Source organism: Dendropsophus ebraccatus, chromosome 5 (genome assembly GCF_027789765.1).
Source record: "Dendropsophus ebraccatus isolate aDenEbr1 chromosome 5, aDenEbr1.pat, whole genome shotgun sequence".
NCBI lineage: Eukaryota > Metazoa > Chordata > Amphibia > Anura > Hylidae > Dendropsophus > Dendropsophus ebraccatus.
In genome coordinates, this window is record NC_091458.1 from 20,801,136 (window position 1) to 20,827,515 (window position 26,380).

General features: G+C 46.8%; 1 protein-coding gene across 2 annotated transcripts in view; it reads right to left on the bottom strand.

Annotated features, from left to right (window-relative positions):
• HEPHL1 (hephaestin like 1) overlaps positions 1-26,380 on the bottom strand; it is a 74,397-nt gene that overhangs the window by 43,235 nt on the left and 4,782 nt on the right. For both annotated transcript variants that reach the window (XM_069969646.1, XM_069969645.1), the window contains exons 2-5: positions 14,654-14,898; positions 12,985-13,197; positions 10,557-10,733; positions 7,373-7,627 (exon numbers count right to left, since the gene is read on the bottom strand). In XM_069969646.1, the coding sequence (XP_069825747.1) occupies positions 7,373-7,627; positions 10,557-10,733; positions 12,985-13,197; positions 14,654-14,898 (890 nt within the window). The remainder of the gene's footprint in view (positions 1-7,372; positions 7,628-10,556; positions 10,734-12,984; positions 13,198-14,653; positions 14,899-26,380) is intronic.

Here is a 26,380-nt window from a genome sequence, read left to right on the forward strand (position 1 = left end):
CAGTGGACATCGGCCAGAACCTGCAGGAAACTATTAGTATCTTTGAGATATGTGACAAAACATTGCAAAATAGGGCGAAGTGCCCAATCTAAGTACTGTGAGAGACCCTCGGTCACTGAGCCGACCGCCGAGATGATGGGACGACCCGGCGGGCGGCTCAGCGACTTATGGATCTTGGGGAGCAGATACCATTTGGGGGAACGGGGGGACTCGGGGATGAGCCGCTCGGCTGTTTTACGGTCTATGGCACCAGTCTGCACATGGGTGTGCAGCAAGGAGCGCAGCTGCTCCTTGATCGAGACTGTGGGGTCTCTACTCAGTCTACTATAAGTAGTAGTGTCCTGCAATTGTCGTGTTGCCTCTAGATGGTTGTTACGGCCGCGGCGGCGTCCCGCGTTCCGGGCCGCCGCCGCGACCGCTACCTGCCCTATGCAGCAGCCGGTGTCCATAGTCGGGGACCCGGCGCTGCTGTCACCTCGGCCCCGGGGGGCGCCTCACCTCTCCACGCTCCTGTCTCCCGCTGTGCCGGCCGGCGCGCGCGTCCCCGCCTCCTAGGGCGCGCGCGCGCCGGCTGTCTCAGATTTAAAGGGGCAGTGCGCTCCTAATTGGTAGTTGCACCCAATCACTCCCCTATAAATCCCAGCATGCCCTGTCCTTAGTGTTGGAGCCTCTACATGCTTCCCATAGCGTTTGGCCCAGCCCCCTGTTGTTCCTGAGTCCTATCTGTTACCTGGTCCCAGTCCCTGTTCCTGAGTCCTATCCGTTACCCGGTCCCTAGTCCCTGTTCCTGGTTCCTGTTTCCCTGTCACTCCATCTGTTCCTGCGTTCAGCCTGTCACGTGCGCTCTCACCTGCTGACCTTTGCCAGTGCCATCTCCTGCCTACTGCTCCTGCCACGCCTCGCCTGCCGTCACCAGCAACCAAGCCAGGGGTAGCGACCTGGGGGTCGCCTGCCGCAGCAAGTCCATCCCGCCTTGCGGCGGGCTCTGGTGAAAACCAGCGGCCCCTTAGACTCCGCTCCCTGGTGAGGTTTGTGCCATCGCTGGTGCCGGTCCAGTGGATCCACTACTCCAGGCGTTACAGTAGGCTCCAACCATGGATCCCGGCGAGGTGCCAGATCTCCGTGACGTCGCCAGAGTGGTCGCGCAACAGGCTCAACAAATCCAGAAACAGTCACAGCAGATCCAGCAACTCACTGCCGCCTTACAGCAGCAGACTACTGCCCAGCGCACACCATCTCCTGACGCTGCTTCTTCACTCCGACTGGCCCTCCCAAGCAAGTACTCTGGGGACTCTAAGTTGTGCAGAGGATTCCTGACTCAGTGCACCATGCACATTGAACTTTTGAGTAGTCAGTTTTCCACCGAGCGCTCTAAAGTGGCTTTCATCATCAGCCTATTAGAGGGTAGAGCCCTGGCCTGGGCCACGCCACTGTGGGACCGTGATGATCCTGTTGCTGCCAATCTCCGGGCCTTCCTATTCGAGTTTCGCTCCGTCTTTGAGGAACCTGCCCGTGCTTCTTCTGCCGAGACTGCTCTCCTCAACCTCTCTCAAGGCAGCTCCTCTGTTGGTGACTACGCCATCCAGTTCCGCACCCTGGCAGCTGAATTGGACTGGAACGAGGCCGCCCTATTGGCCACCTTCAAGAAGGGCCTGTCTAGTCGTGTGAGAGACGTGCTCGCTGCCCGAGACCTGCCTACCTCCCTGAACGAACTCATTCTACTGGCCACCCGAGTTGATACTCGTTTCTCGGAGAGGGAGGAGGAGGTTCGGCATGAACATTTACTAACCCGTTCCCGTCGCCATCCCCAGCTGGCGCCAGTTTTCCAGAATCCTGACCTTTCGATGTCCCAACCCTCTCCTGAGATTCCTATGCAGGTGGAACGGGCTCACCTGACGCCTGATGAAAGAATCCGGCGCCTGGAGCAGAATCTCTGTCTCTATTGCGGTGGTTCCGATCACTTCCGGCTGGGATGTCCCCTACGTCCCCAAACATCCGGAAAATGCTCGCACCTAGGTCCGGTGGGACAGGTGTCCCTAGGTGTAAATGCCACCATTCCAAGTCTGTCTATGCCAGTTTCCATCCGGACTCCCTCAGGACAAAATCATCTGACTACTGCCTTCCTCGATTCTGGGTCAGCAGGCAGTTTTATTGCGGCAACATTGGTCCAAAGATGGCGGCTACCCGTGACCCGACTAGCCAGGCCCCTGACTATCTCCTCGGTCACGGGCGAAATTCTTACCGACCGTGTGTACTACCAGACCGCATCTTTAGTCCTCCAGGTGGGTCCTTCACATCAAGAAGAGATATCCTTCTACGTCCTGCCCCATTCTTCCCCCGCGGTCCTCCTGGGACTCCCGTGGCTACAAGAACATGCCCCTCAGCTGGACTGGAGAACCGGGGAGATTCTCAGTTGGGGTCAGGACTGTTCCCACCAGTGTCTCAAGTCACCTCAGACCAAGTGTATTATGTCATTTCCTGTCCCGGCCAAGCCTCTATCCGGCCTACCGGCAGAAGACCAAGACTCGGCGGATGCCTTCTCTGCTGAGGTGTACCCTCTCCCCGTACCCAAGACTAAGGTCGTGTCCTCTCACCACCGGAAGAACTTACAGAAGGTCCCTTGCCACGTTATACCGCCTGATCGCCTAGTACCAGTCGTCACCTCCACTCTTCAGAGAGTACCCCCCGGAAAGACTCATGTTCACCCTGCGCTTCGAAGAGGTATTTTGAACTGGGGACATTCCTCGTTGGAGGCCGGGCACCCGGGAGTCCGTAAGACCGGCCAACGGATCTCTCGCCACTACTGGTGGCCCAGCCTATCCCAAGATGTCAAAGACTTTGTGGCTTCCTGTACCATTTGCAGGCAAGAAAGAGGGGGAGGCCAAAGGGGGGGGGTACTGTTACGGCCGCGGCGGCGTCCCGCGTTCCGGGCCGCCGCCGCGACCGCTACCTGCCCTATGCAGCAGCCGGTGTCCATAGTCGGGGACCCGGCGCTGCTGTCACCTCGGCCCCGGGGGGCGCCTCACCTCTCCACGCTCCTGTCTCCCGCTGTGCCGGCCGGCGCGCGCGTCCCCGCCTCCTAGGGCGCGCGCGCGCCGGCTGTCTCAGATTTAAAGGGGCAGTGCGCTCCTAATTGGTAGTTGCACCCAATCACTCCCCTATAAATCCCAGCATGCCCTGTCCTTAGTGTTGGAGCCTCTACATGCTTCCCATAGCGTTTGGCCCAGCCCCCTGTTGTTCCTGAGTCCTATCTGTTACCTGGTCCCAGTCCCTGTTCCTGAGTCCTATCCGTTACCCGGTCCCTAGTCCCTGTTCCTGGTTCCTGTTTCCCTGTCACTCCATCTGTTCCTGCGTTCAGCCTGTCACGTGCGCTCTCACCTGCTGACCTTTGCCAGTGCCATCTCCTGCCTACTGCTCCTGCCACGCCTCGCCTGCCGTCACCAGCAACCAAGCCAGGGGTAGCGACCTGGGGGTCGCCTGCCGCAGCAAGTCCATCCCGCCTTGCGGCGGGCTCTGGTGAAAACCAGCGGCCCCTTAGACTCCGCTCCCTGGTGAGGTTTGTGCCATCGCTGGTGCCGGTCCAGTGGATCCACTACTCCAGGCGTTACAATGGTAATCTTCCTGGGTCATTATGACGGCAGCGCCGCCTTTGTCCGCACGGCGGACCAGCCAATCGGGCCTGGATTTAAGCCACTTCAAGGCTCGATGTTCACGGTCTGTCAAGTTGGAGGAAGGTGCCGGGTAGGAGAGTGCCTTGACATCTCTCAGGACAGCCTTGTGGAACAAATCCAATGGGCTCCCTGGGGTAACTTGGGGCGAAAAAGTGGAGGGGTTTCCCCCAGTAAAAGGGGTATCTGTGGATACCGAGACCGGGGTCATATCAACTTCAGTGGTATTGTTCGCCATGGAAATGAGGTCTGCAAGGCATCCTTGTTCACGGGTATCGAAGGTGGTTGGAGGAAAAAACCCCAGTGGACCGATGTGGTACTGTATATCAGAGACGCTGCTGGTGGGGTTTGTTTTTTTCTGCGTGGCGAAGAATTTATGGAGGTTAATCTTGCGTATTGCTTTATGTAAATCGCCTTCGAAGGTTGTGATGGAAAATTTTTCATTTATGCCATAATTGAGTCCTTTGTTGAACAAAGATTCGCATCCGTCCGGGAGGGTGACGTTTGTCAAATTGACCACCATTGGAGGGTCTACTGTCGCCGCCATGAGACCTGTTTTCTCTTCAGTGGGCCCCGATTGGGGCCGTCTCCTCTTCTTCCCACCCCTGCGGGTCGGCCGCCTAAAGGGGCTGACGTTTGGGGATAATTCGGCCCACTGTCAGACTGACTGGACTCGGAATCAGTTGTCCAGAAATCAGGTGTTCTCCTGGTCGGTTTAGGCTTCTTTCTGCCTTTTGTGTTCCAGTCAAAAATTCTCCCCTGGTCATAATCGGCTTTATCTCTCACGAACTTTTCCCTTTTCCGATCTTTAATGTCTGTTTGAAGAGTAACTAAACGCTTCTCTAGCTTGTTCAGAAAAACCGTAGACTCGTTATCGGGGAGTCTTGTCCGGTATTCCGTTTTGCTTTTTAGTAACTCTGTGGTGATCCGTTCATATTCAATTTGGCTTTTTTTCAGCACGATTTTAGTGAGGTTTAGAGCGTGCAGATGATGCGCCTCTTGCCATTCTCTCAAAAACGCCTCGTCGTCCTGGTATTGGGAAGGCGACTTGTAAGTGCGGAGTCCACGAGGGACCCGATTACTTTCCACGTAAGACTGCAGGGAATTCACAGTCCAGAAAGACTTGATTTCCTTTTCAGCTAAGGAACTGATCCGGTTTTCCAAGGACTTAAGTCCAATGACCTGCACCTCCTCCTTGCTGTTACAGGAGGTGAAGAACACACCTGCACCCACTCTCCCTGCGCTTAGAGCCTCTGTAGGTGCTGAAGCTCCTATGTCCATGCTGGGGTCCTGGTGTCCATCTGGTTGTGCCTGGGTCGGTGGAGGAAAAGACATAATGGTATACGTATGGTGAGAGTTCCGGCCGGCACTAACTACAAGGTACACCCAATGTGGGAAACCCGGGACTGGAGTATATAGCACACAAACTGTATCCAAACCGTGGAGCGGCGGTGCAGAGACAAAAAAGGCAGGATAAATGAACAAGGATCAAGAAACAGAGTCTCGCACTCACCGGACTGAAGATGCAAGTGGTTTATTTCCGATACATCAGAGTAGGCTAGGCGGGGAGAGGGGAGATGGTGAAGCAGGTGTGTTCAGCAAGAGCAACAAAATGTTTCACGCCTACAGAGGCGCTTCGTCGGGCTAGGAACGCCCTGTGAGTGCTGGGGAGGTGCTTAAATAGCAATGCAGGTAACAATAAAGTTGTTGAAAGACAAGAGACTCTGAGTGCGAGACTCTGTTCCTTGATCCTTGTTCATTATAACTATGTATTTATTGGGATTGGGGGTACTTGAGGGGGGGGCACTGAGAGCAAATTTCGCACAGGGCGCCATCTACCCTGCCAGGGCCGGCGTCAGCACCCGGCTAAGTAGGGCAAATGCCGGGGCCCCCAGCTCCTCTAGGGGCCCACTCCCGTTTGTTACTACATTTTTTTTGTTAGTAAAAAAGAAAAAAAAGTGTAGTAACAAAGGGGACTGGGCCCCTAGTGGCCGCATGTGACAGTTAGGGGCCACGCCGATACATACTGGGGCCCCCGAGCACCTGTCTTCCATCACAAATCTTCCCTACAGCCGAGTAGGAAAGAGGACCTTTGAGTCTGAAGGACCTTTGATGATGTCACGGGTCATGTGATCGGACACCTGACCTGATAGAGGGCAGCACGGTAGGCTCTGCAAACTAAGTGTCCTGTATGTGCTGGTTCTTCTACTTGTTTTGTGTATAGAGGTCCTGCTGTAATATATATATATCTATCTATTACAGCAGGATATATATATATATATATATATATATATATATATATATATATTACAGCAGGACCTCTATACACAAAACAACTAGATATCTGTATCTATCTATCTATCTATCTATCTATCTATCTATCTATCTACCTACCTATCTCCTATCTATCTATCTCCTATCTATCTATCTATCTATCTATCTATCTATCTATCTATCTATCTATTTCCCTATCTCCTATCTATCATATGAACATGGTGAGACCTCTAGTTCTCCTATATTCAGGCCCTGCAGTGATATACAGTGTGTGTGTGTGTGTGTATATATATATATATATATATATATATATATATACACACACTGTATATAACTGCAGGGCCTGTATATAGGAGAACTAGAGGTCTCACCATGTTCATATTATAAATAAATAAATATATATATATATATATATATATATATATAATGCTGGTGCTGCTAGTTCTCTAGTATACAGCTCCTGCTCTGTGTGTGTGTATGTATATACACACACACACACAGAAGGAGCTGTATACTAGAGAACTAGCAGCACCAGCATTATATATATATATATATATATATATATATATATATATATATATATATAATCCTGTGACTGGGTCTGACTCCTCCAGAGTCCTGACTACTGCAGAGATCAGGAGATACAGGAGGAGAAAGATATGCAGCAGCCGCATGTTTCTTCTGCTGCAAATCTTTCCTCGCCTGTCTCTCCATGATTTGCTCCTCAAAGGGGCCCGCCGAGGCTCTGTCGCCCAAGGGCCCACAAAAAGCTGGAGCCGGCCCTGTACCCTGCTCACACGTCACAACCTGGGTCCCCACTCAGCGGCTGGGGACCAGAGTGGTTGTATGCAGCCACCAGCGCTAGACCAGGGAGGTAAGAGCATGTTATTTTTTTAATCCTCCCCCTCCCCAACACTTGCTAAAAATGGGTCTGGCCTGACTTCTCCTTTAAGAAAACTTTCGATATGTCATAGAGACACGTCAAATGTTTTTATCAGTCGGTTCTGGATGTTCATACCCTGACTAGAACTAGTGGGGAGAAGTGCACAGCTGAGCATTGCCTCTTCCCGCTGTCCGCGCAGCCACCTGAAACAGTCTTATACACTTGCATTATGAAACTTTCTCAGTCATAAGGCACAGAGGAGGAAGAAAACCCGCTTCGCACAGACTCCTTCTGATTCTAGTGATCAAAAAGAGTATTCACACCCAGTCCTCGAATGACCAAAGCTTTCGACATATCCCTAGGACATGTCAAAAGTTTATTGAAATCTCACACTGGATGATGGTAGATATGGTTATGCCATTATTAGGAAATGTTCAAAATTTGTTGGAGTTTCCATTTGTTACGTTTTTTTTCTTATGTATATAGCAACTAAAGTCAGTAGTGGTGTGGCTAGTTAGACTGCCGAATCCATTAGCCCCACCTTTACCTTGAATGTGGTCGTTTACTTGACAGCTTAACATCCATGACCCGGGCGTTGAGGGGGTCATTTCCACGGTGGCAAATGTGGCAGGGAACAGGTTAATGACGTCTGTTCTGTGGCCTTGGTTGGTGACTGTGTGACCATAGAAGAAGGCGGAGTGGATATCCACTTCATTACCCATTCCAAACAAATGCCAGGACACCTTGTCTCCAAGACACATGTCCAGAGCCGGAAGGTTCCCGAAAAGAAATCCATTGAGACCTGGGAAAAAGGGACAATTATTAATAAGCTCAAACAGTTCATCGAGCTGTATATAATGTGACAAGCAGCTAAGTGTTATGTAAAGCCTCCGACCTAACCTCATATGCACTACTATACTCACTAATCAGATTAGGTTGTGCTACAGGTGTAGCCCTATTGTAATTTCACAGGACCCCTCTACAAGAATGGGACCCTCCACCTACATAGTTATTACTGGAGGATTGGCGGCTGCCATGGAACAACTGACTCTGATAGGAAGAAGGAGGGAGATGCTAAGTGTGCCATATACCACTAAATATACTAACTGCACCAAGGAAGAGAGGCTACTCTTGACTTTAACCACCAGGCATGAGGCGCTGAATTTACTGACTACCAGGAGGAGATGCTGACTGCACCACCAACCAACAGGAGAGAGATGCTGGCTGCACCACCAACCAACAGGAGACAGATGCTGGCTGCACCACCAACTACCAGGAGAGAGATGCTGGCTGCACCACCAACCAACAGGAGAGAGATGCTGGCTGCACCACCAACTACCAGGAGAGGGATACTGGCTGCACCACCAACTACCAGGAGAGAGATAATGGCTGCACCACTAACTACCAGGAGAGAGATACTGGCTGCACCACCAACTACCAGGAGAGAGATGCTGGCTGCACCACCAACTACCAGGAGAGAGATACTGGCTGCACCACCAACTGCCAGGAGAGAGATGCTGGCTGCACCACCAACTACCAGGAGAGAGATGCTGGCTGCACCGCCAACTACCAGGAGAGAGATACTGGCTGCACCACCAACTACCAGGAGAGAGATACTGGCTGCACCACCAACTACCAGGAGAGAGATGCTGGCAGCACCGCCAACTACCAGGAGGAGATGCTGGCTGCACCGCCAACTACCAGGAGGAGATGCTGGCTGCACCACCAACTACCAGGAGAGAGATGCTGGCTGCACCACCGACCATCAGGAGATATATGCTAGCGGCACTAACAACCAACAGAAGAGAGATGCTGGCTGCCCCACCAACTACCAGGAGAGAGATGCTGGCTGTACCACCACCCACCAGGAGAGAGATGCTGGCTGCACCACCAACTACCAGGAGAGAGATGCTGGCTGCACCACCAACTACCAGGAGAGAGATACTGGCTGCACCACCAACTACCAGGAGAGAGATGCTGGCTGCACCACCAACTACCAGGAGAGAGATGCTGGCTGCACCACCAACTACCAGGAGAGGGATACTGGCTGCACCACCAACTACCAAACGAGAGATACTGGCTGCACCACCAACTACCAGGAGAGAGATACTGGCTGCACCACCAACTACCAGGAGAGAGATGCTGGCTGTACCACCACCCACCAGGAGAGAGATACTGGCTGCACCACCAACTACCAGGAGAGAGATGCTGGCTGCACCACCAACTACCAGGAGAGAGATACTGGCTGCACCACCAACTACCAGGAGAGGGATACTGGCTGCACCACCAACTACCAGACGAGAGATACTGGCTGCACCACCAACTACCAGGAGAGAGATGCGGGCTTCACCACCAACTAACAGAAGATATATGCTAGCAGCACTAACAACCAACAGGAGAGAGATGCTGGCTGCACCACCAACTACCAGGAGAGAGATGCTGGCTGCACCACCAACTACCAGGAGAGAGATGCTGGCTGCACCACCAACTACCAGGAGAGGGATACTGGCTGCACCACCAACTACCAGACGAGAGATACTGGCTGCACCACCAACTACCAGGAGGAGATGCTGGCTGCACCGCCAACTACCAGGAGGAGATGCTGGCTGCACCACCAACTACCAGGAGAGAGATGCTGGCTGCACCACCGACCATCAGGAGATATATGCTAGCGGCACTAACAACCAACAGAAGAGAGATGCTGGCTGCCCCACCAACTACCAGGAGAGAGATGCTGGCTGTACCACCACCCACCAGGAGAGAGATGCTGGCTGCACCACCAACTACCAGGAGAGAGATGCTGGCTGCACCACCAACTACCAGGAGAGAGATACTGGCTGCACCACCAACTACCAGGAGAGAGATGCTGGCTGCACCACCAACTACCAGGAGAGAGATGCTGGCTGCACCACCAACTACCAGGAGAGGGATACTGGCTGCACCACCAACTACCAGACGAGAGATACTGGCTGCACCACCAACTACCAGGAGAGAGATACTGGCTGCACCACCAACTACCAGGAGAGAGATGCTGGCTGTACCACCACCCACCAGGAGAGAGATGCTGGCTGCACCACCAACTACCAGGAGAGAGATGCTGGCTGCACCACCAACTACCAGGAGAGAGATGCTGGCTGCACCACCAACTACCAGGAGAGAGATGCTGGCTGCACCACCAACTAACAGGAGAGGGATACTGGCTGCACCACCAACTACCAGGAGAGAGATGCTGGCTGCACCACCAACTACCAGGAGAAAGATGCTGGCAGCACCGCCAACTACCAGGAGAAAGATGCTGGCAGCACCACCAACTACCAGGAGAGAGATACTGGCTGCACCACCAACTACCAGGAGAGAGATACTGGCTTCACCACCAACTAACGGAAGATATATGCTAGCAGCACTAACAACCAACAGGAGAGAGATGCTGGCTGCACCACCAACTACCAGGAGAGAGATGCTGGCTGTACCACTGACTCCAGGACTAATCTATATTAAAGACGATCAGTGCTTGATCATTGGGGTCCAACGCCTGCCAAACCAGTGTATGGAACTGTGACAGTAAAAAGGCTGCAAAGTCATTGCAAATTCCCATTAAAAATTGATGGACTAACCTCTGTTTTAGACCTGTAAACTCTGGATAGTATTATAACCCCTATTACTGCTGCAGGAATCCTTACAGACAGAGGGGCTGTTGCAATGTTGTCATTGTGACATTCAGGGACCCTCACCGTGCATCTTGTTACTTTCTTGAAAGTCTTCATTATCCACATCCACTGTGTCTGGCTCAGAGCAATACGTCTGGATATTCTCCTCCAGGTACCAGCTGACATTTTCATCAATGACATAGAACATCATTACAAAGTCTTTATCTACATCCACCCTGTTCATAGAGCCGTCCAACGTGCCTGAAGAATGGAGACGCAAGAATAACAATGAGGTTTACTGATTCTTGAATTTTTATGAAGCACCACCACAAAGGAAATAAAAAGATACCTGTCATTAAAAACAACTTTGCATATTCTGACAAAGGCATTGCTATCTAGCATATTTGCAATTCACTTCATTAAAAAAAAAAAAAAAAAAGTTTTCTGTGTGAAATTATAACATTGGCCACTAGGTGTCACTATTTTGAGCTCCAGTGCCAGTACATCAGTTTAGACAGTGAGGGCAGGAGATTCAAAGCTCTGCTCCTATGCTGTCAATCACAGTGCAGGGAGAGAGCAACAGACATGGGAGAAACAGACAGGAGGTAATCTCCTATCTACTTCGTAAATAGGATTGTGACATCTATAATTTCATTTTATTTGTACAGTATAAATAAATGTATGCTTATATTGAGAAATAGCTTATTTGCAATTTTGTCGTGAATTTGTCAAAATCACAGTAAAAAATTATGTGATTTTAAGTGAATAGAAAATTGTACCATTCACTGTAAAATTGCATAATTTTTACTGTGATTTTGGCAAATTAAAGACAAAAGTGCAGTAAAAAAACCACAATTAGTTATTTCTCAATATAAGCATAAATTTATTTATAGAGTAAAAATAAAATTATAGATGTCACAATCATATACACAAAGTATATAGGAGATTAGCAAATGTGCCTCTCTGTCTGTCTCTCCCTGCACTGTGATTGACAGCATTGGAGCATAGCTTTGAATCTCCCTCCATCACTTCCTAATCACAGTCTAAATTGCTATAATTATTGACGTTCATTCATTGACAACAGGCAGTGGAGCTCAAAATATTGACATCTAGTAGTCAATGTTATAAATTTGAATTTCACACCGAAAAATTTGTTTTTTAAATACATTTTTTTAATGATACTAATGCCTCAGAATATGCAAAGTTGTTTTTGATGACAGTACCAATTTGAGCATTACATAGTTCCTATAAATGTCAACAGTCTGTCTATATAACTTGTGGACATACAGTACTGGGTCCTCCAGAGCAAATAGCCACTCTCTACACTATGATGAACCCTTTTTATGTGTTCTCTACAAACCAGAGCTGACAGCCCATGGATAGTATTCACATTCATAGAAACCACTGGGGCTTATTGTATTCAATGGTGCCTTGCAAAGTTTTGAGTATCTTTTTGGACCTCGACTGAAACTCAAATGATAGGGAATAGGAGGATCAGGCATGCTGGATTTGAACTGTCTGATTCTTTTCTTCTCAACGGGTCTGGCAGCGGTGTCCCCCAACGCGCCCCCCCCCCCCCTTCTCTAATCAGAATAGGTGAACATTTGAGTGTATAGTGGGATCAAGACAGATAGCTGTTGGCCAAATGATCTATGAGCTAAGTGTATGATTACCTTTAGACCAGTCCAAAGAGTAGGATAGGGAACGTTCATATCACTCTTAAGCCCTACGTGGCATGGATACTTTGGAAAAATATTTAAATAGGGTGCCAATGGTACCCCATTTTAAAATTTGTTCCAAAGTAGGGGCATAACTGGAAATGGCTGGGCCCCATAGAAAACTTCTGATTGGGCCCCTTCCACTCCGACTGACTACAAACCCATCTAGTGTAGTCAAAACAGTTAACTGCCAGTGCTTGCAGTTAAAGGGACATTTGCAGCACCCAGGAGGCCCACTTAGCCAACGGGTGCTGCAAATGATGATGACTCAGGGGGCCCAGTGTATTGCAGGAGTGGGCTACCAGGTCCCCTCATGTGGCGGGCCCTGTAGCAGTCGCTATGTCTGCTATGGTAGTAGTTATGCCCATGGATGCCGATGTTTCTATGCATGGAGAGGTCTGGGCCCTATGACTTTAAATGGCCTTAGTTTTGTCTCGGGCTCAAAAGAGTGGATTATAGACAAAACTTCCATATGCTCTGACAATGACCAGGCCATTGAAGGTAAACAGGCCCATGTCTATCTGTGCATGGCTACATCAATTAACATATGGAATGACCACAGGCCTATGGAATTACTGCCTTTTGACATGGATTTTCTGTACTGAGTCACAGATATTAAAGTAGCTGTAAACCTAGAGACTCATATTTAAAAATTCACTCTAAAATAGCTTATGCCTGTGTCACCCAATAAACATGAAAAATGTGAGGTGCCACTATTATGCATATGATGAACTCAAATGCCACACTTAACAATGCAACATTTCACACGATATATGGGCTCCATTGTGATTTACCTTTCTTACAGGTCAGCAGGGCACCTATCAATCCACTTGCTATATCTCTTGGGGCATCAATATGGGAGTGATAGATCCAGGTCAGACAGTTGGGGTCATCAGGGGTTGGTGCATATTCCTCTTTAACAATCCAGGTGTAGGTGTGATGCCCGCCGGGAGGGACTGCATCATCACGTTTGTCTGATTTGCTGGTTCCATCTGGATAAAAAGCTCCTATAATAAAAATCACATAAACAAGTAAAGTAAAGCTCCAAAATTATATTTGTGCTATCTCATTGAGGGGAGTTTATCCTTGTTTATCCAGAAGAAGAAGGCATGACAATAAAGGGATACAAATTTCCTTCTTCACCCCCTGGGGTGATCAGACTGTATCAACAACTACTCCACTACCATTTAAATGAAACTTAAAAGGTAGCAAGAACTTTCCTTAATAATCTTTTGTAATCCTTGCCAGTATATTAAGGGGAACCGCCATGGGGAAAACACTTTGCCCAAAGTCAAATTCCTCAAAGTGTCACCCTTGTCATCTGTAGATTGTAACAGACCCTCTGCTCTGTTAACAAAATCCACATTGAGCACCTATATTTGACTAATGGCCAGGGCATCTAAGTCATGATGGGGCATATGCACACCCCATGGTTGTTCTATCATCAAATTTTAATAAAAATAAAGGGGTGAAGGGGGAGATGTCTTCTAGGCAAGGCCAATTCTAGCTTATCTGCTACCTGATTAAGGGTGCGTGCATACTACGGAATTGCTGCGTATAATCTGCGGCGTATTCCGTCGCTCATACCCGCACGTGGCAGCGCGCTTTTCCGCCCATGCCATAGACACTATTCTATGCACGGGCGGATTTCGCGTTCCGTCAAAAGAACTGACATGTCACTAATGTCGTAATCCGCCTGTGCATAGAATAGTGTGAATAGAATATGAGCAGGTTAGACGACTCTAACCTGCCGATAGCTCCCTAGTTGGCACATGGTGCCGAGAATGAAGGTATTCTGTTACCTTCATGCTTGGCACTGTTTCCGTGCTGTTAGTTATGAAATCCTCTGACTGGTAAGATTCTTCTAACCTGCTGAAAGTTCCCCTTTAAAAACTAACATGGTGCCCCCTCCCACACTGTCCTCATTTGAAACCATAAGTAAGAGTGTAAGTAAGTGTGTGTGCAGAAAATCTGCAACGTATAACAATACCAGCAAAGTGTACTGTATACCTCTATATGATAGTTGTACAGTTACCAAATAATGGCTGTATTCACACTTCTGACTGTATTACACTCTACATCTATGTCCAGCCATCATTTGCAGGTTATGGAGTAAATAGAGCTAGTATGATTTATGGCCACTGCACACAACCTGCCACCTGAGGAGAGATACTCATCTCGCCTCAAGGCAGATGTGTCACTGCTTTCAGGCCTCAAAAATATGTAGATATCTCACCAAGATTGACCATCAGTGGGTCACCTACAGTAACTTTGGAACCATTGCTATATAAAGAGAAGTTTTGAATCAGCCAACATGTTGGACTATATGTACACTCAAGTGTTTTACAATAATATCCCCAGAACATGGTCCGAAAAAATTGCCCAAACAATATGTTTTCCCACAAACTCCACTTTATTATTGCCCCAGTTTCCAGTATTAACACGCAGGACAAGCACATTTACCTTCTGAATCCTTTTCATAGAACACTCCATGTGGATGAAGAGTATACGGCCGGGAAGCGAAATTCTTCAGGTGTACAATTATGGTGTCTTCAACTTCAGCCTTGATAATGGGGCCGAGGAATCCTAGCCAGGCCGGTTTAGTGACCTCCTCAGTGTAGCGGTCATCAGTAAATTGTTTGTATACAGCCTTCTTATAAACTCGGCCTATTCTGTCTTTGCCGGGTTCCAGAAATACTGAGGCATATCTGGTTAAAAAAAATAAAAATAAAATTATATATCAGTAAAACCTCCTATAAAACACGGTCAAAATATCTACTAGTCACTGTTAAAGATTGTCTTCATAAAACGTATATCGCCTCTATAGAAAGTTTTTGTTGCTCCACCCTTTATTTAAGGGAGTTTTAGACAATTTTTTTTTTGTCGGGTTCCTATTCCTATCACATTTTTCAGGGTAGGTTGTTATACAGTGGGTTACCCAAAACAAAAAAAAGGATACCCTATTGACATTTATAGATCGAACATAGTCTACTAGTGGCTACACATAGTCTGTGGACTTTTTTCTTGAGGGTTTTCGAAATAACTATTAGTCTATGGGTATGCTGCTGAATACTTTTACCAGTATCCTGAAATGTACTCTGAAAATGTGCTGTAAATGGAAGAGTCCCCTTTATAGAGAGTAATGGGTCAATACCCATTCATCATCACTCCGCGTGAAATAAATCATTATCCAGCCCTTATTGTAATGCATGAATGTGGTGACCCCCGGTGTGGAGGTGCGGCCGGTCACTTGCCAGATGGTTAGGTGTGACGCCAGTTCTGCGGTAGTTAGCCGAGATATAGCCCTGCCAGGTGGTAGATTGTCATGACGTCAGTGTCGGTTGGGCACACAGGTATGGTGGTACACCTGCTTTTATTTTTGTGGGCTGGCTATACCTTTTTCCCCTGTGGACAGTGACCTGCCGGGCTGTTGCGGGGTCCCTTGGGCAATTATCACGGTGGTCCGTAGTGGAGTAGTGACCCTCCCGGACTATTGGTACTGCCACCCACAGAAAGGGGAGATGACCCAAGGAAGGTGTGTTTGCTGTGTCGGTGCTTAATGAAGAATCACAGAGTCTCTTTAGCAGAAATATAATCTTGTTTACTGTGAAGACATTTGATATAGGCAGCAGATATTACAGCTTTGCCTTGATACAATACTTTACACTTGATAAATAAAAGATGGCTTAGCTAAAATGACAAGGAAGATTTTGCCGTCCCCTCTGGGACCAGAAAATCTGCCGCCTTAGGTGGAATCCTCATTCCGCCTCATGGCAGAAATGGCCCTGCATATATAAGTGTCCTGAAATGGGGGACCCATCTCTGTTAACTCAAAACTCTCTAAAGAGGTATATGAAATGGGTGGGAGCTGGGACTGACCCTACAGTCATGTTTTTGTAACCCCCTGCCACCAATCCCCTATTCAGAAGTTTATCAAAAGTAAGAGTGACTGCAGGATCAGACAACACAGTTTGTAGTCTGTAACCATGGAGACACATAGATCTGCCCCTGAGCTGTTATCCTTAAACTATTTTTTATTTTTTTTTAATAAAGTTTCTTTGTTTTTCATTTGAGAACACTGGCAAACTACAAAATATAGAAGATAAGTGTATATACCCTGTACATTTTCCCACAGACTTAGACTGGATTGAAGCAGGTAGGTAAAATCTATATACCATATATCTTCCTAATCTTTGGCCCCTGTGTTTTCCTGCCATCTATCACACCTTCTGTCTACTACTCTCTAATAACTACTTAGACTTGTACAGTGAACTCCTCTCTGACCCTTTTTACTGTTTCCACAATCATTAAGCTGTTCTGGGAATAGGGCTCTATATAACAATACTAGTTTTGTGCTGGCGAGCAGTTTTCTTCTCTGCCCCCAAACCGGAGGGAATGGAATACAGAACAGAAAGCTAAAGGGGATTTAAAAATAAATAAAAATCTTCTAAATGGACAATACAATTGCAGCTATTATTCTGGTCTAGAAATCTAGCAATTCTCTTAGGATAAAGTACAAGGCGGCAACAGTCAGGTGCCTTCCCAAAATGGTGATATTACTGATTAACATTATACCTGGTGGGCTAGGGGGTAATGGGTTGATGTCTTATATCCCCAGAAGTCTAGAATTTTCTGGTGGTTAGCAATTAAAGGGGTACTCCAGAGGGGGGAAAAGTTTTCAATCAACTGGTGCCAGAAAAGTTATATAGAATTGTAATTTATTTCTGTTTTAACAACTCAAGTCTACCAGTACTTATTAGCTGCTGCATGTCCAGCAGGAAGTGGTGTATTCTTTCCAGTGTAACACAGCGCTCTCTGCTGCCACCTCTGTCCATGTCAGGAACTGTCCAGAGCAGAAGCAAAAAAAAAAAAAAAAAGGAAAAGAAAGAAAACCTCTCCTGCTCTGGACAGTTCCTGACATGGACAGAGATGGCAGCAGAGAGCAGATTTGAGATTTTTATATAGAAGTAATTTACAAATTTTTATAATACTTTTTATATACATAGTGCCAACATACTACGCAGCAGTTTATAATTCTAGGAGTGACTAGATGATTAAAAAATTCTCTGAAGTACCCCTTCAGGTGATAAAAATACAGTAATACCTCAGTTTTAGAACATTACTTAACCCTTAGGCGACCCAGGACGTACCTGTACGTCCAGAGCCGCCAACGTGTGTTCAGAGTGGGGCCACACGGCAGCCGCACTCTGAAGCGCAGCGGTCCCGGGTGCCACGGCTATTAGCGGGCACGGTCCGATTGCCGTGCCCCCTAATAAACTAATCGGATGCAGCTGTCAAAGTTGACAGCTGCATCCGATTACTTGAATGCAGCCATCCCTGGTGTCCCTGGTGTGGGGTGGATTCACATATCCTCATCCATCCAGGCTCAGCGCCGTAATGACGCTAATCCCGTCCCGCCACTCGATTGCTTCCGGCTGCAGCAGCTGGAAGCAATCCAGTGCCTATCTCACTGATCTATCCTGTATTAGTATACAGGATAGATCTCAATGAGAGATCAGTGTGCTTATACTAGAAGTCCCCCAGGGGGAATAACCCTAACCCCAGGGGGAATAACCCTAACCCCAGGGGGCTTCTAGTATAAGTGTAAAAGTAAAGTGTAAAAGTCTGAATCACCCCCTTTTCCGATGTTATAAATCTATATCATAAAAATGAAAGTCTGTCTGTCTGTCTGTCCCAAATAGACTTCCAAACGCCTGAACCGTTTGGATTGGGTGCCCGGGAAGGTTATTGCGAAGGTCCCGTCCCCGCCAGATGTACAGGAGGGGAGGGGGAGGGGAAAGAGAGGCGCCCCATAGAGATGAATGGGAAAATCTCCACACTGCAAACACAGGTGATATAATTAGCTGCAGCAGACACGGCAGTTGGAGCCTTAGCAACCAATAGGATTACTGCTTTCATTTTCACAGGGAGCAATGGTTGCTAGGGAAGCTGCCTCACAACATCCACAGTAATAACTGGTAGACCCCCTACTCCATCTATACAGTATATGTATACAGGGCCCCCTACTCCATCTATACAGTACATGTATACAGAACCCCCTACTCCATCTATACAGTACATGTATACAGGACCCCCTACTCCATCTATACAGTACATGTATAAAGGACCCCCTACTCCATCTATACAGTACATGTATATACAGGGCCCCCTACTCCATCTATACAGTACATGTATATACAGGGACCCCTACTCCATCCATACAGTACATGTATATACAGGACCCCCTACTCCATCTATACAGTACATGTATATACAGGACCCCCTACTCCATCTATACAGTACATGTATATACAGGACCCCCTACTCCATCTATACAGTACATGTATAAAGGACCCCCTACTCCATCTATACAGTACATGTATAAAGGACCCCCTACTCCATCCATACAGTACATGTATATACAGGACCCCCTACTCCATCTATACAGTACATGTATATACAGGACCCCCTACTCCATCTATACAGTACATGTATATACAGGACCCCCTACTCCATCTATACAGTACATGTATATACAGGACCCCCTACTCCATCTATACAGTACATGTATATACAGGGCCCCCTACTCCATCTATACAGTACATGTATATACCAATACCGCCATACTGTAACTGGATAACACTGTCATACCACACCTGACCAATACCGCCATACTGTGCTGGATAACACTGTCATACCACACCTGACCAATACCACCATACTGTGACTGGATAACACTGCCAGACCTGACCAATACCGCCATACTATGACTGGATAACACTGTGATACCAGACCTGATACCAGGATACAGGACACTACACAGGACCCCAAAACTATACACTACAGGTGCACGGGACCTCCACAAACTATATACTACAGTTCACCAACTGTACACTGCAGGTATACAGGACCTCCCTCAACTATACACTACAGGTATAAAGCCCCCCCCAACTACACACTACAGGTATACAGCCCCCCCAACTATGCACTACAGATATGTGAGACCCCTAAAAACTATACATTGTGGGTATACAGAACCCCTCCAACTATGCACTACAGGTATACACTAATTCCACTGATTAACTATAATCAGTAGAAACAATAATAGAAACAATACCTTTAGCTTGGCCTCCTGGGCACCTTAGAACAAATCTAATTAACACACTGACACTTTATACCCGGGCAGCGCCGGGTACATTTTCTAGTAATAATAAATAAACAAACATGTTTGGTATCGCCGCGTGCGTAATTGCCCGAACTATTAATCACATTCCTGATCTTGCGCGGTAAACGGCATAAGCGCAAAAAAATCCCAAAGTGCTAAATTGTGCATTTTTGGTCGCATCAAATCCAGGAAAATTGTAATAAAAAGCGATCAAAAAGTCGTATATGCGCAATCAAGGTACCGATAGAAAGTACAGATCATGGCACAAAAAATGACACCTCACACAGCCCCATAGACCAAAGGATAAAAGCGCTATATGCCTGGGAATGGAGGAACATATATTTGTTAACAATGGTTTGAATTTTTTACAGGCCATCAGATACAATAAAAGTTATACATGTAACATATCGTTGTAATCATAACAACTTGAGGAACATGTATAACAAGTCAGTTTTACCCCAGGGCGAGCGGCGTAAAAACGAAAAAAACCCAAATAAAAGAAATGCGTTTTGGGTTTTTTTCAATTTCACCACACATTGAATTTTTTTCTGGATTTGCAGTGTACTTTATGAAAAAATTCAGCCTGTCATTGCAAAGTACAATTAGTGGCAGAAGAAATAAGGGCTCCTGTGGGTTTCTAGGTGAAAAAATGCAAGTGCTATGGCCTTTTAAGCACAAGGAGGAAAAAACGAAAATGCTAAAATTTAAATTGGCCCGGTCCTCGTTAAAACACCAGCCGAACGTTTTCGGCTGGTGTTTTAACGCAGTTGCAGTGTATGTGCCGCTTATCTGCCCCTCCTTCTGGCATCCCAACTCCTCCTGTCCTCCTGTAGTGTCTCCCAGGACGACGCACATCTAATGGCTGAAACAGAGGAACTGCAACACTTCAGCACAGACTACAGCTAATTGGAGAGGATCCTGCCAGTGCGGGAGTGGAGGACAGGTGAGTTTGATGTTTATTTATTTATTTTTGGATAGGGGATTGGGATACCTGTCTGGGAGTACTGGGGTTAACTGCCTACTGGGGAAATCCTGTCTGGGGGAGGGGGGTTAACTGTCTAATAGGGGAATCCTGCCTGGGAGAACGGAGGTTAACTGCTTACTAAGGGCATGCTGGAGAGAGAGGGGGTAACTACCTACTAGGGACATGTTGGAGGGAGCACAGTTAACTACCTACTAGGGACCTGCTGGAAGTAGAGGGGTAACTACCTACTAGGGACATGTTGGAGGGAGCACGGTTAACTATCTACTAGGGACCTGCTGGAGGTAGAGGGGTAACTATCTACTAGGGACCTGCTGGAGGTAGAGGGGTAACTATCTACTAGGGACCTGCTGGAGGGAGGGCGATTAACTACCTACTAGGTACATGCTGGAGGGAGAGGGGCAACTACTACTAGGGTCATACTGGAGGGAGAGGGTAACTACTTACTAGGGGCATGCTGGAGGGAGAGGGTAACTACCTACTAGGGACCTGATGGAGAAAGGGCGGTTAACTACCTACTAGGGACATGCTGGAGGGAGAGGTGTAAATACCTACTCGGGTCATGCTCGAAGGAGAGGGATAACTACTTACTTAGGGGCATGCTGGAGGGAGGAGGTTACTACCTACTAGGGACATGATGGAGGGAGAGGGGTAACTACCTACTAGGGACATGCTGAAAGGGAGTAACTACCTACTAGGGACATGCTGAAGGGAGGGGGTAACTACTAGTACTACTTTACTGTGCACTTTCCAATGCTATAAATGAGTTCTGTAGTTAATTGTTTCTAATTATTGGTGGGTGCTAAAACCAATTAAACACATTTACATTATTCCTTATGGGAAAACACTGCTCTGTTCTCAAACTGCCCTCCTGAACCAATCAAGTTCAAAAACAGAGGTACCACTTTACAGTATATTATGATCACCAGAGGCAGCCTTGGCCAAACCCGAGCTGAACCATTGATTTGATTGATCCAGGTGATTGGAAAACATGGATACAGCTCCAGGACTCTTTCAGGCAAACATGGCCCTTTGAAAGCAGCATAAAGACTTAATAAAACAATGGCCGGGCCGAGATACAGCCAAACCTTAATGGATTGTCACGTGACGCCAGGTGGGCACACAGCTGTGATGGCACGCCTGCTTTGAGAGTGTAAGGCCGGTTGTACCCTTTTCCCCTGTGGTCAGTGTCCTGCCGGGTTGCTACCAGGTCCCTTGGGATAGTGTCACAGATGATGTAGTCACAGGTGGCCAGAGTGGTGTAATGACCCTTCTGGATAGTAGGACCCACCACCCACAGAAAGGGGAAGTGTCCCAAGGTTGCGGTGTAAGTGCTGTGCAGGTGGTGATGAATAATCACAGACTCTGAGATAACGTTGAGTTGGTTTACTACTTGCAAATGTGCAGCAGGTAATACAGAAGAGCTTTGAGATACACTTGACAAAGGTTCCAATACAAACTTGCACATAGGACAACCAGATCTGTGAGATAAGTGCTCAGTAGGAGATAGTTGTGTTGATAGAGTTGTACTGAGGTGGATGCAGTGAGAGTCTCAACCTATGTAGTAATGTGCTCTGCTGGGATGTTGGAGGATATAGAAGAATACTTGTAGAAGAAGAAGAAGAACACTGTGTCTGTGTATTGACCTTTGACTTCAGCCTTCACACCACCTTATGACCACTAGCGTTGGCCGAACCGTACTAATGGGTGACACAGGTCCCAGACCTTGTTACCTGGGTTGAGCGGAATGCTGAGGGTTCCCTGCTGACACCGGCGCAGCAAGATGGAGTTCATAGGCTTACTGCAACTTTGCTCCACCCGGATCACTTCCTGGCTCTGTGGCTCTATAGTGGATACTGTCCTGCACTGTTACTTCTCCTAATCCACGGTGTGGGTTGAGGTTATCTGTTGGCTGGTCCTCTCCTAAGAGGTTAAACACTGCATAGTGCTTTGTGTGGGTACGTATGGGAAAGTTGGTGACAGTGTGCTGTCCTGCGTCCTACCCATGCAGGGTTGTGACTAAGACTAAACTTCGGGGACCTGGCAGAGGGCCAGTGCTTGGATAAGACCGCTGTGGAGAGCTCTCTAGTTTGCGTCCTCTCTCCACACTGTCCCGAACAGAAAGCTCTTGCTTCTCCCCCACCCAAGGGACTAACTTCCTCTACAGCATGTAGGATGCGCCATGACTGGGTGAAAAGAGTGCAATAGAAGAATATAGAGAAGAGGTGATAGGAGAGAAGAAAGCAGAAATCCTACTGGTTCACAGATTCTGGTACACATAAATACAATAACCCTTTGCGATCCTTTAGCTGTGCAGCTTCCATACATTAATACACAATATAGCGACATCTAGTGGCCAACTCCTCATACTACTTTCACTGTAAAATGACCACAAAAAGTACAGACTTTTGCGAAGGGTGTGAATAATAGTAACACCCCTAGTGGGAGACCACATCACCTCTTGACTATTTGTGTTCCCCTCCATGTCTGTATGACCTCTATGATCTATAGAAATCAATAACATTTACAATCACATTAATGACCAAATGGTCTGTCAATAATAGTAAATACAATCACCTGTAATCACTATACGCTCCTACTGAGCCGATGCTAAATGCACTGAGAAATTTCCACTCGAATGTTTCCAATAATATCCTCCGTATCACTTAGATATGAAATGATCAAAGGTTTAAAGCCAACTTATTTAAAGGGTTTTATCATCCCAACAATGCTTTTCCATGTGCTCTAATAAGAAACATGGAAAAAGCGAGGGTAGCTCTGGGAAAAATCAAACGTGGAGCCCTTAAAAGTGAACTCCAGCAAAAATCTTTTTCTTTCAAATCTACTGGTTTCAAAAAGTTGTACAGATTTGTAATTTACTTCTATTTAAAAATCTTGTCTTATAGTACTTATCGGCTGCTGTATGTCCTGCAAGAAATGTTGTTTTCTTCTTGATCAAGCCCTTGAAGTGATAGTTCACCCCCCCCCCCAAAAAAAAAAAAAAAAAAAAAAAAAAAACTGGTCCCAGCAAGTGCCAGATATTTGTAATTTATTTCTATTAAAAAAAAAATCTCAAATCCTGCAGTACTTATCAGCTGCTGTATGTTCGCAGGAAATAGTGTATTCTTTCCACTCTGGCACAGTGCTTTCTGCTTCCACCTCTGTCCATGACTGGAAAGAATACAACTTCCTGTAGGACATACTGTACATCAGCTGATAAGTATTGGAAGACATGACATTTTTTTTAATAGAAGTAAATTACAAATCTCTGGCACTTACTGGCACCAGTTGATTTGAAAAATAAAAAAATTGTTAAAAAATCCCTTTAAGGGCACAGTGTGAAGAAGCCACCACCAGTCTTACTCTTGTGGGAAATTCCAATTTCCCTACATTCCACATAGTACATAATCGCTTCTGCTGACAGATGTGAGTGCCCAGTGGTCTGAAAATAACTTGTCTGCAGCCTCAGAGGGAAAAACAGAGTCCTTGTCTACAGTCCGGCCTGACAACTGACTGATTCCATTACATGGACGCGGGTAAACAGTTGTTTAGTAGAGTAAACAGAGGCTGCCAGTCATTCTAGGGCAGAAGGCTGGATGGTCTGCAGAGCTGATGCCAATGAGATCTAATATCATAACAAGTTAAAGGAAAACTCTGGCCAAAATGTATTATTTAATATGTTATAACATAAGCAAAGTTAGACAAATTCCTAATATACACTAATTATAGAAAATGCACATATAGCTCTATTTCTCTCAGGTTAGTAGATCAGGAAGGCTTCAATTTCTCTAAATAAATGTGACATCACGACCCGGTCTATACCTGAAGGGTCCAGCAGGGGGCGCAGTATAAGTAGAAATTATATGTAAAAAAAACATAAGTTATCATTTTTTGCATGTAATTTCTTCATGTACGAACATCCACGAACAAATAACGAACATACAGTAGAAGTGTATGTTTCAGTGCGTACAAATTATCATAGCGGAGCAATTACGAGGTGAGTAGCATTAGCATATCTTTTATTTGCCTGCGTGTATATATGCAATGACGTGCATACATGTATCACACAATTTGTACGAGGAAAGCTAGGCCACAGCGTACAGTCAGCTCAGCAAGTCAACATGTCCCAGCGAGCCTCCCCTTTTGGCCTCAGAAAACTCAAATGCATTGTGAAGAAAATAGACAGGATGGACTATGATGGATGCCTGGTCACTACAGGGTTAAGAAATAAATGCTTATAGTGCTAAAACACTTGATTCTGTGACCCTCCCTACACTGACAATTTTAGAACGTTCTAAGCCCTGCTCGGTCAGCTCTCCCTCCCTACACTGACAATTTCACATTGTTCTAAGCCCTACTCGGTCAGCCCTCCCTCCCTACACTGACAATTTCACAATGTTCTAAGCCCTGCTCGGTAAGCTCTCCCTCCCTAGACTGACAATTTCACAACGTTCTAAGCCCTACTCGGTCAGCTCTCCCTCCCTACACTGACTAGCTACCACTGTGAATATTGCTGCCTCACTAAATTCAGATGCTGTCCCTGCTCGTGTCACTCTCCCCACTGAAAGGTACAAGAATCAGGAAAGACTGAGAAAATTCTCCTCAGCGACACGTTTTTATAGCATGTACATAACGTACGGAATGACGCTCACGGTAATGCCAGGAGTGAACACGGCTACTACACTACCTGATGTGCCCTTCCTTCCCCACACACTCATTGGCTCTTTCATATTGGTGGGAGGAAACCTACACAGTTGCATACTGTACATCACAAGATAAACGTTCCCATGTTCAAATATGTTAAAAAATGATTGTTATAACCATTCCGATCATCAAACAAATTGTCCTGATCGGCGAACGTGTACAATTAGCGTTATGTTCATACGAACATACAAATATACGAAAATGTTCCCTCATTACTACTCTTTAGGGCTGCATTCAACGGGTTTGGATAATGTTGCTGAACTCGAACATTTTGACAGATCCGCTCAACACTAGTCCTGGATTATCTGTTCTCATTCAACCCAATTGTAGACCTCCAGGACAATAGTACCAAATAGCCATTAAAGCGACTCTGTACCCACAATCCGAGCCCCCAAACCACTTCTACCTTCGGATAGCTGCTTTTACTCCAAGATCTGTCCTGGGGTCCATTCAGCAGGTGATGCAGTTATTGTCCAAAAAAAACAATTTTTAAACTTGCAGCCCTGTGCCAACCGGCCGTGGCCTAGTATATCTGTGCCCTAACCTTGCACTACCCCTCTGTCCCTCCTCCCCGCCCACTTCATCATTAGGAATGCCACTGGCAGGATTTTTCCTATTCCTCTGCAGTGAACACTGCACAGGTGCCTTAAAGGAGAAGTCTGACGAAAAATTTTATTAAAGTATCCTATTGTACCCCAAAAGTTATACAAATCACCAATATACACTTATTACGGGAAATGCTTATAAACTTTTTTCCCTGCACTTACTACTGCATCAAGGCTTCACTATCTGGATAAATCGGTGATGTCACAACCCAGCTCCCAGAGCTGTGCGGGCTGTGGCTGCTAGAAAGGATGATGGCAGGGGTACATTGAGGGACACAGGGCACTGGAGGGACACTGAGCATCCCTCTGCCATCATCCTCTCCAGCAGCCACAGCCCGCACAGCTCTGGGAGTCGGGTCGTTATTTTATTAAGGAAGTGACATCACCATGTTATCCAGGAAGTGAAGCCTTGATGCAGTAGTAAGTGCAGGGAAAAAGCACTTTATGTGCATGTCCCGTAATAAGTGTATATTGGTGATTTGTATAACTTTTGGGGGGGCAATACAGTACTTTAATAAAAATTTTCACCAGACCTCTCCTTTAAGAATCCAACCCATGTGCCATGTTCTCAAAGGTGATGAATAGGAGAAAATCTGCTTGGAGCATTCCTAATGATGAGGAGGGACAGAAAGGTTGTGCCAGCCTAATGCTCACACACTCTAGGCTCTAGGCCACGGCCGTTTGGCACAGGGCTGCACGTTTAAAAGTTGTTTTTTAGGACAATAACTGCATGA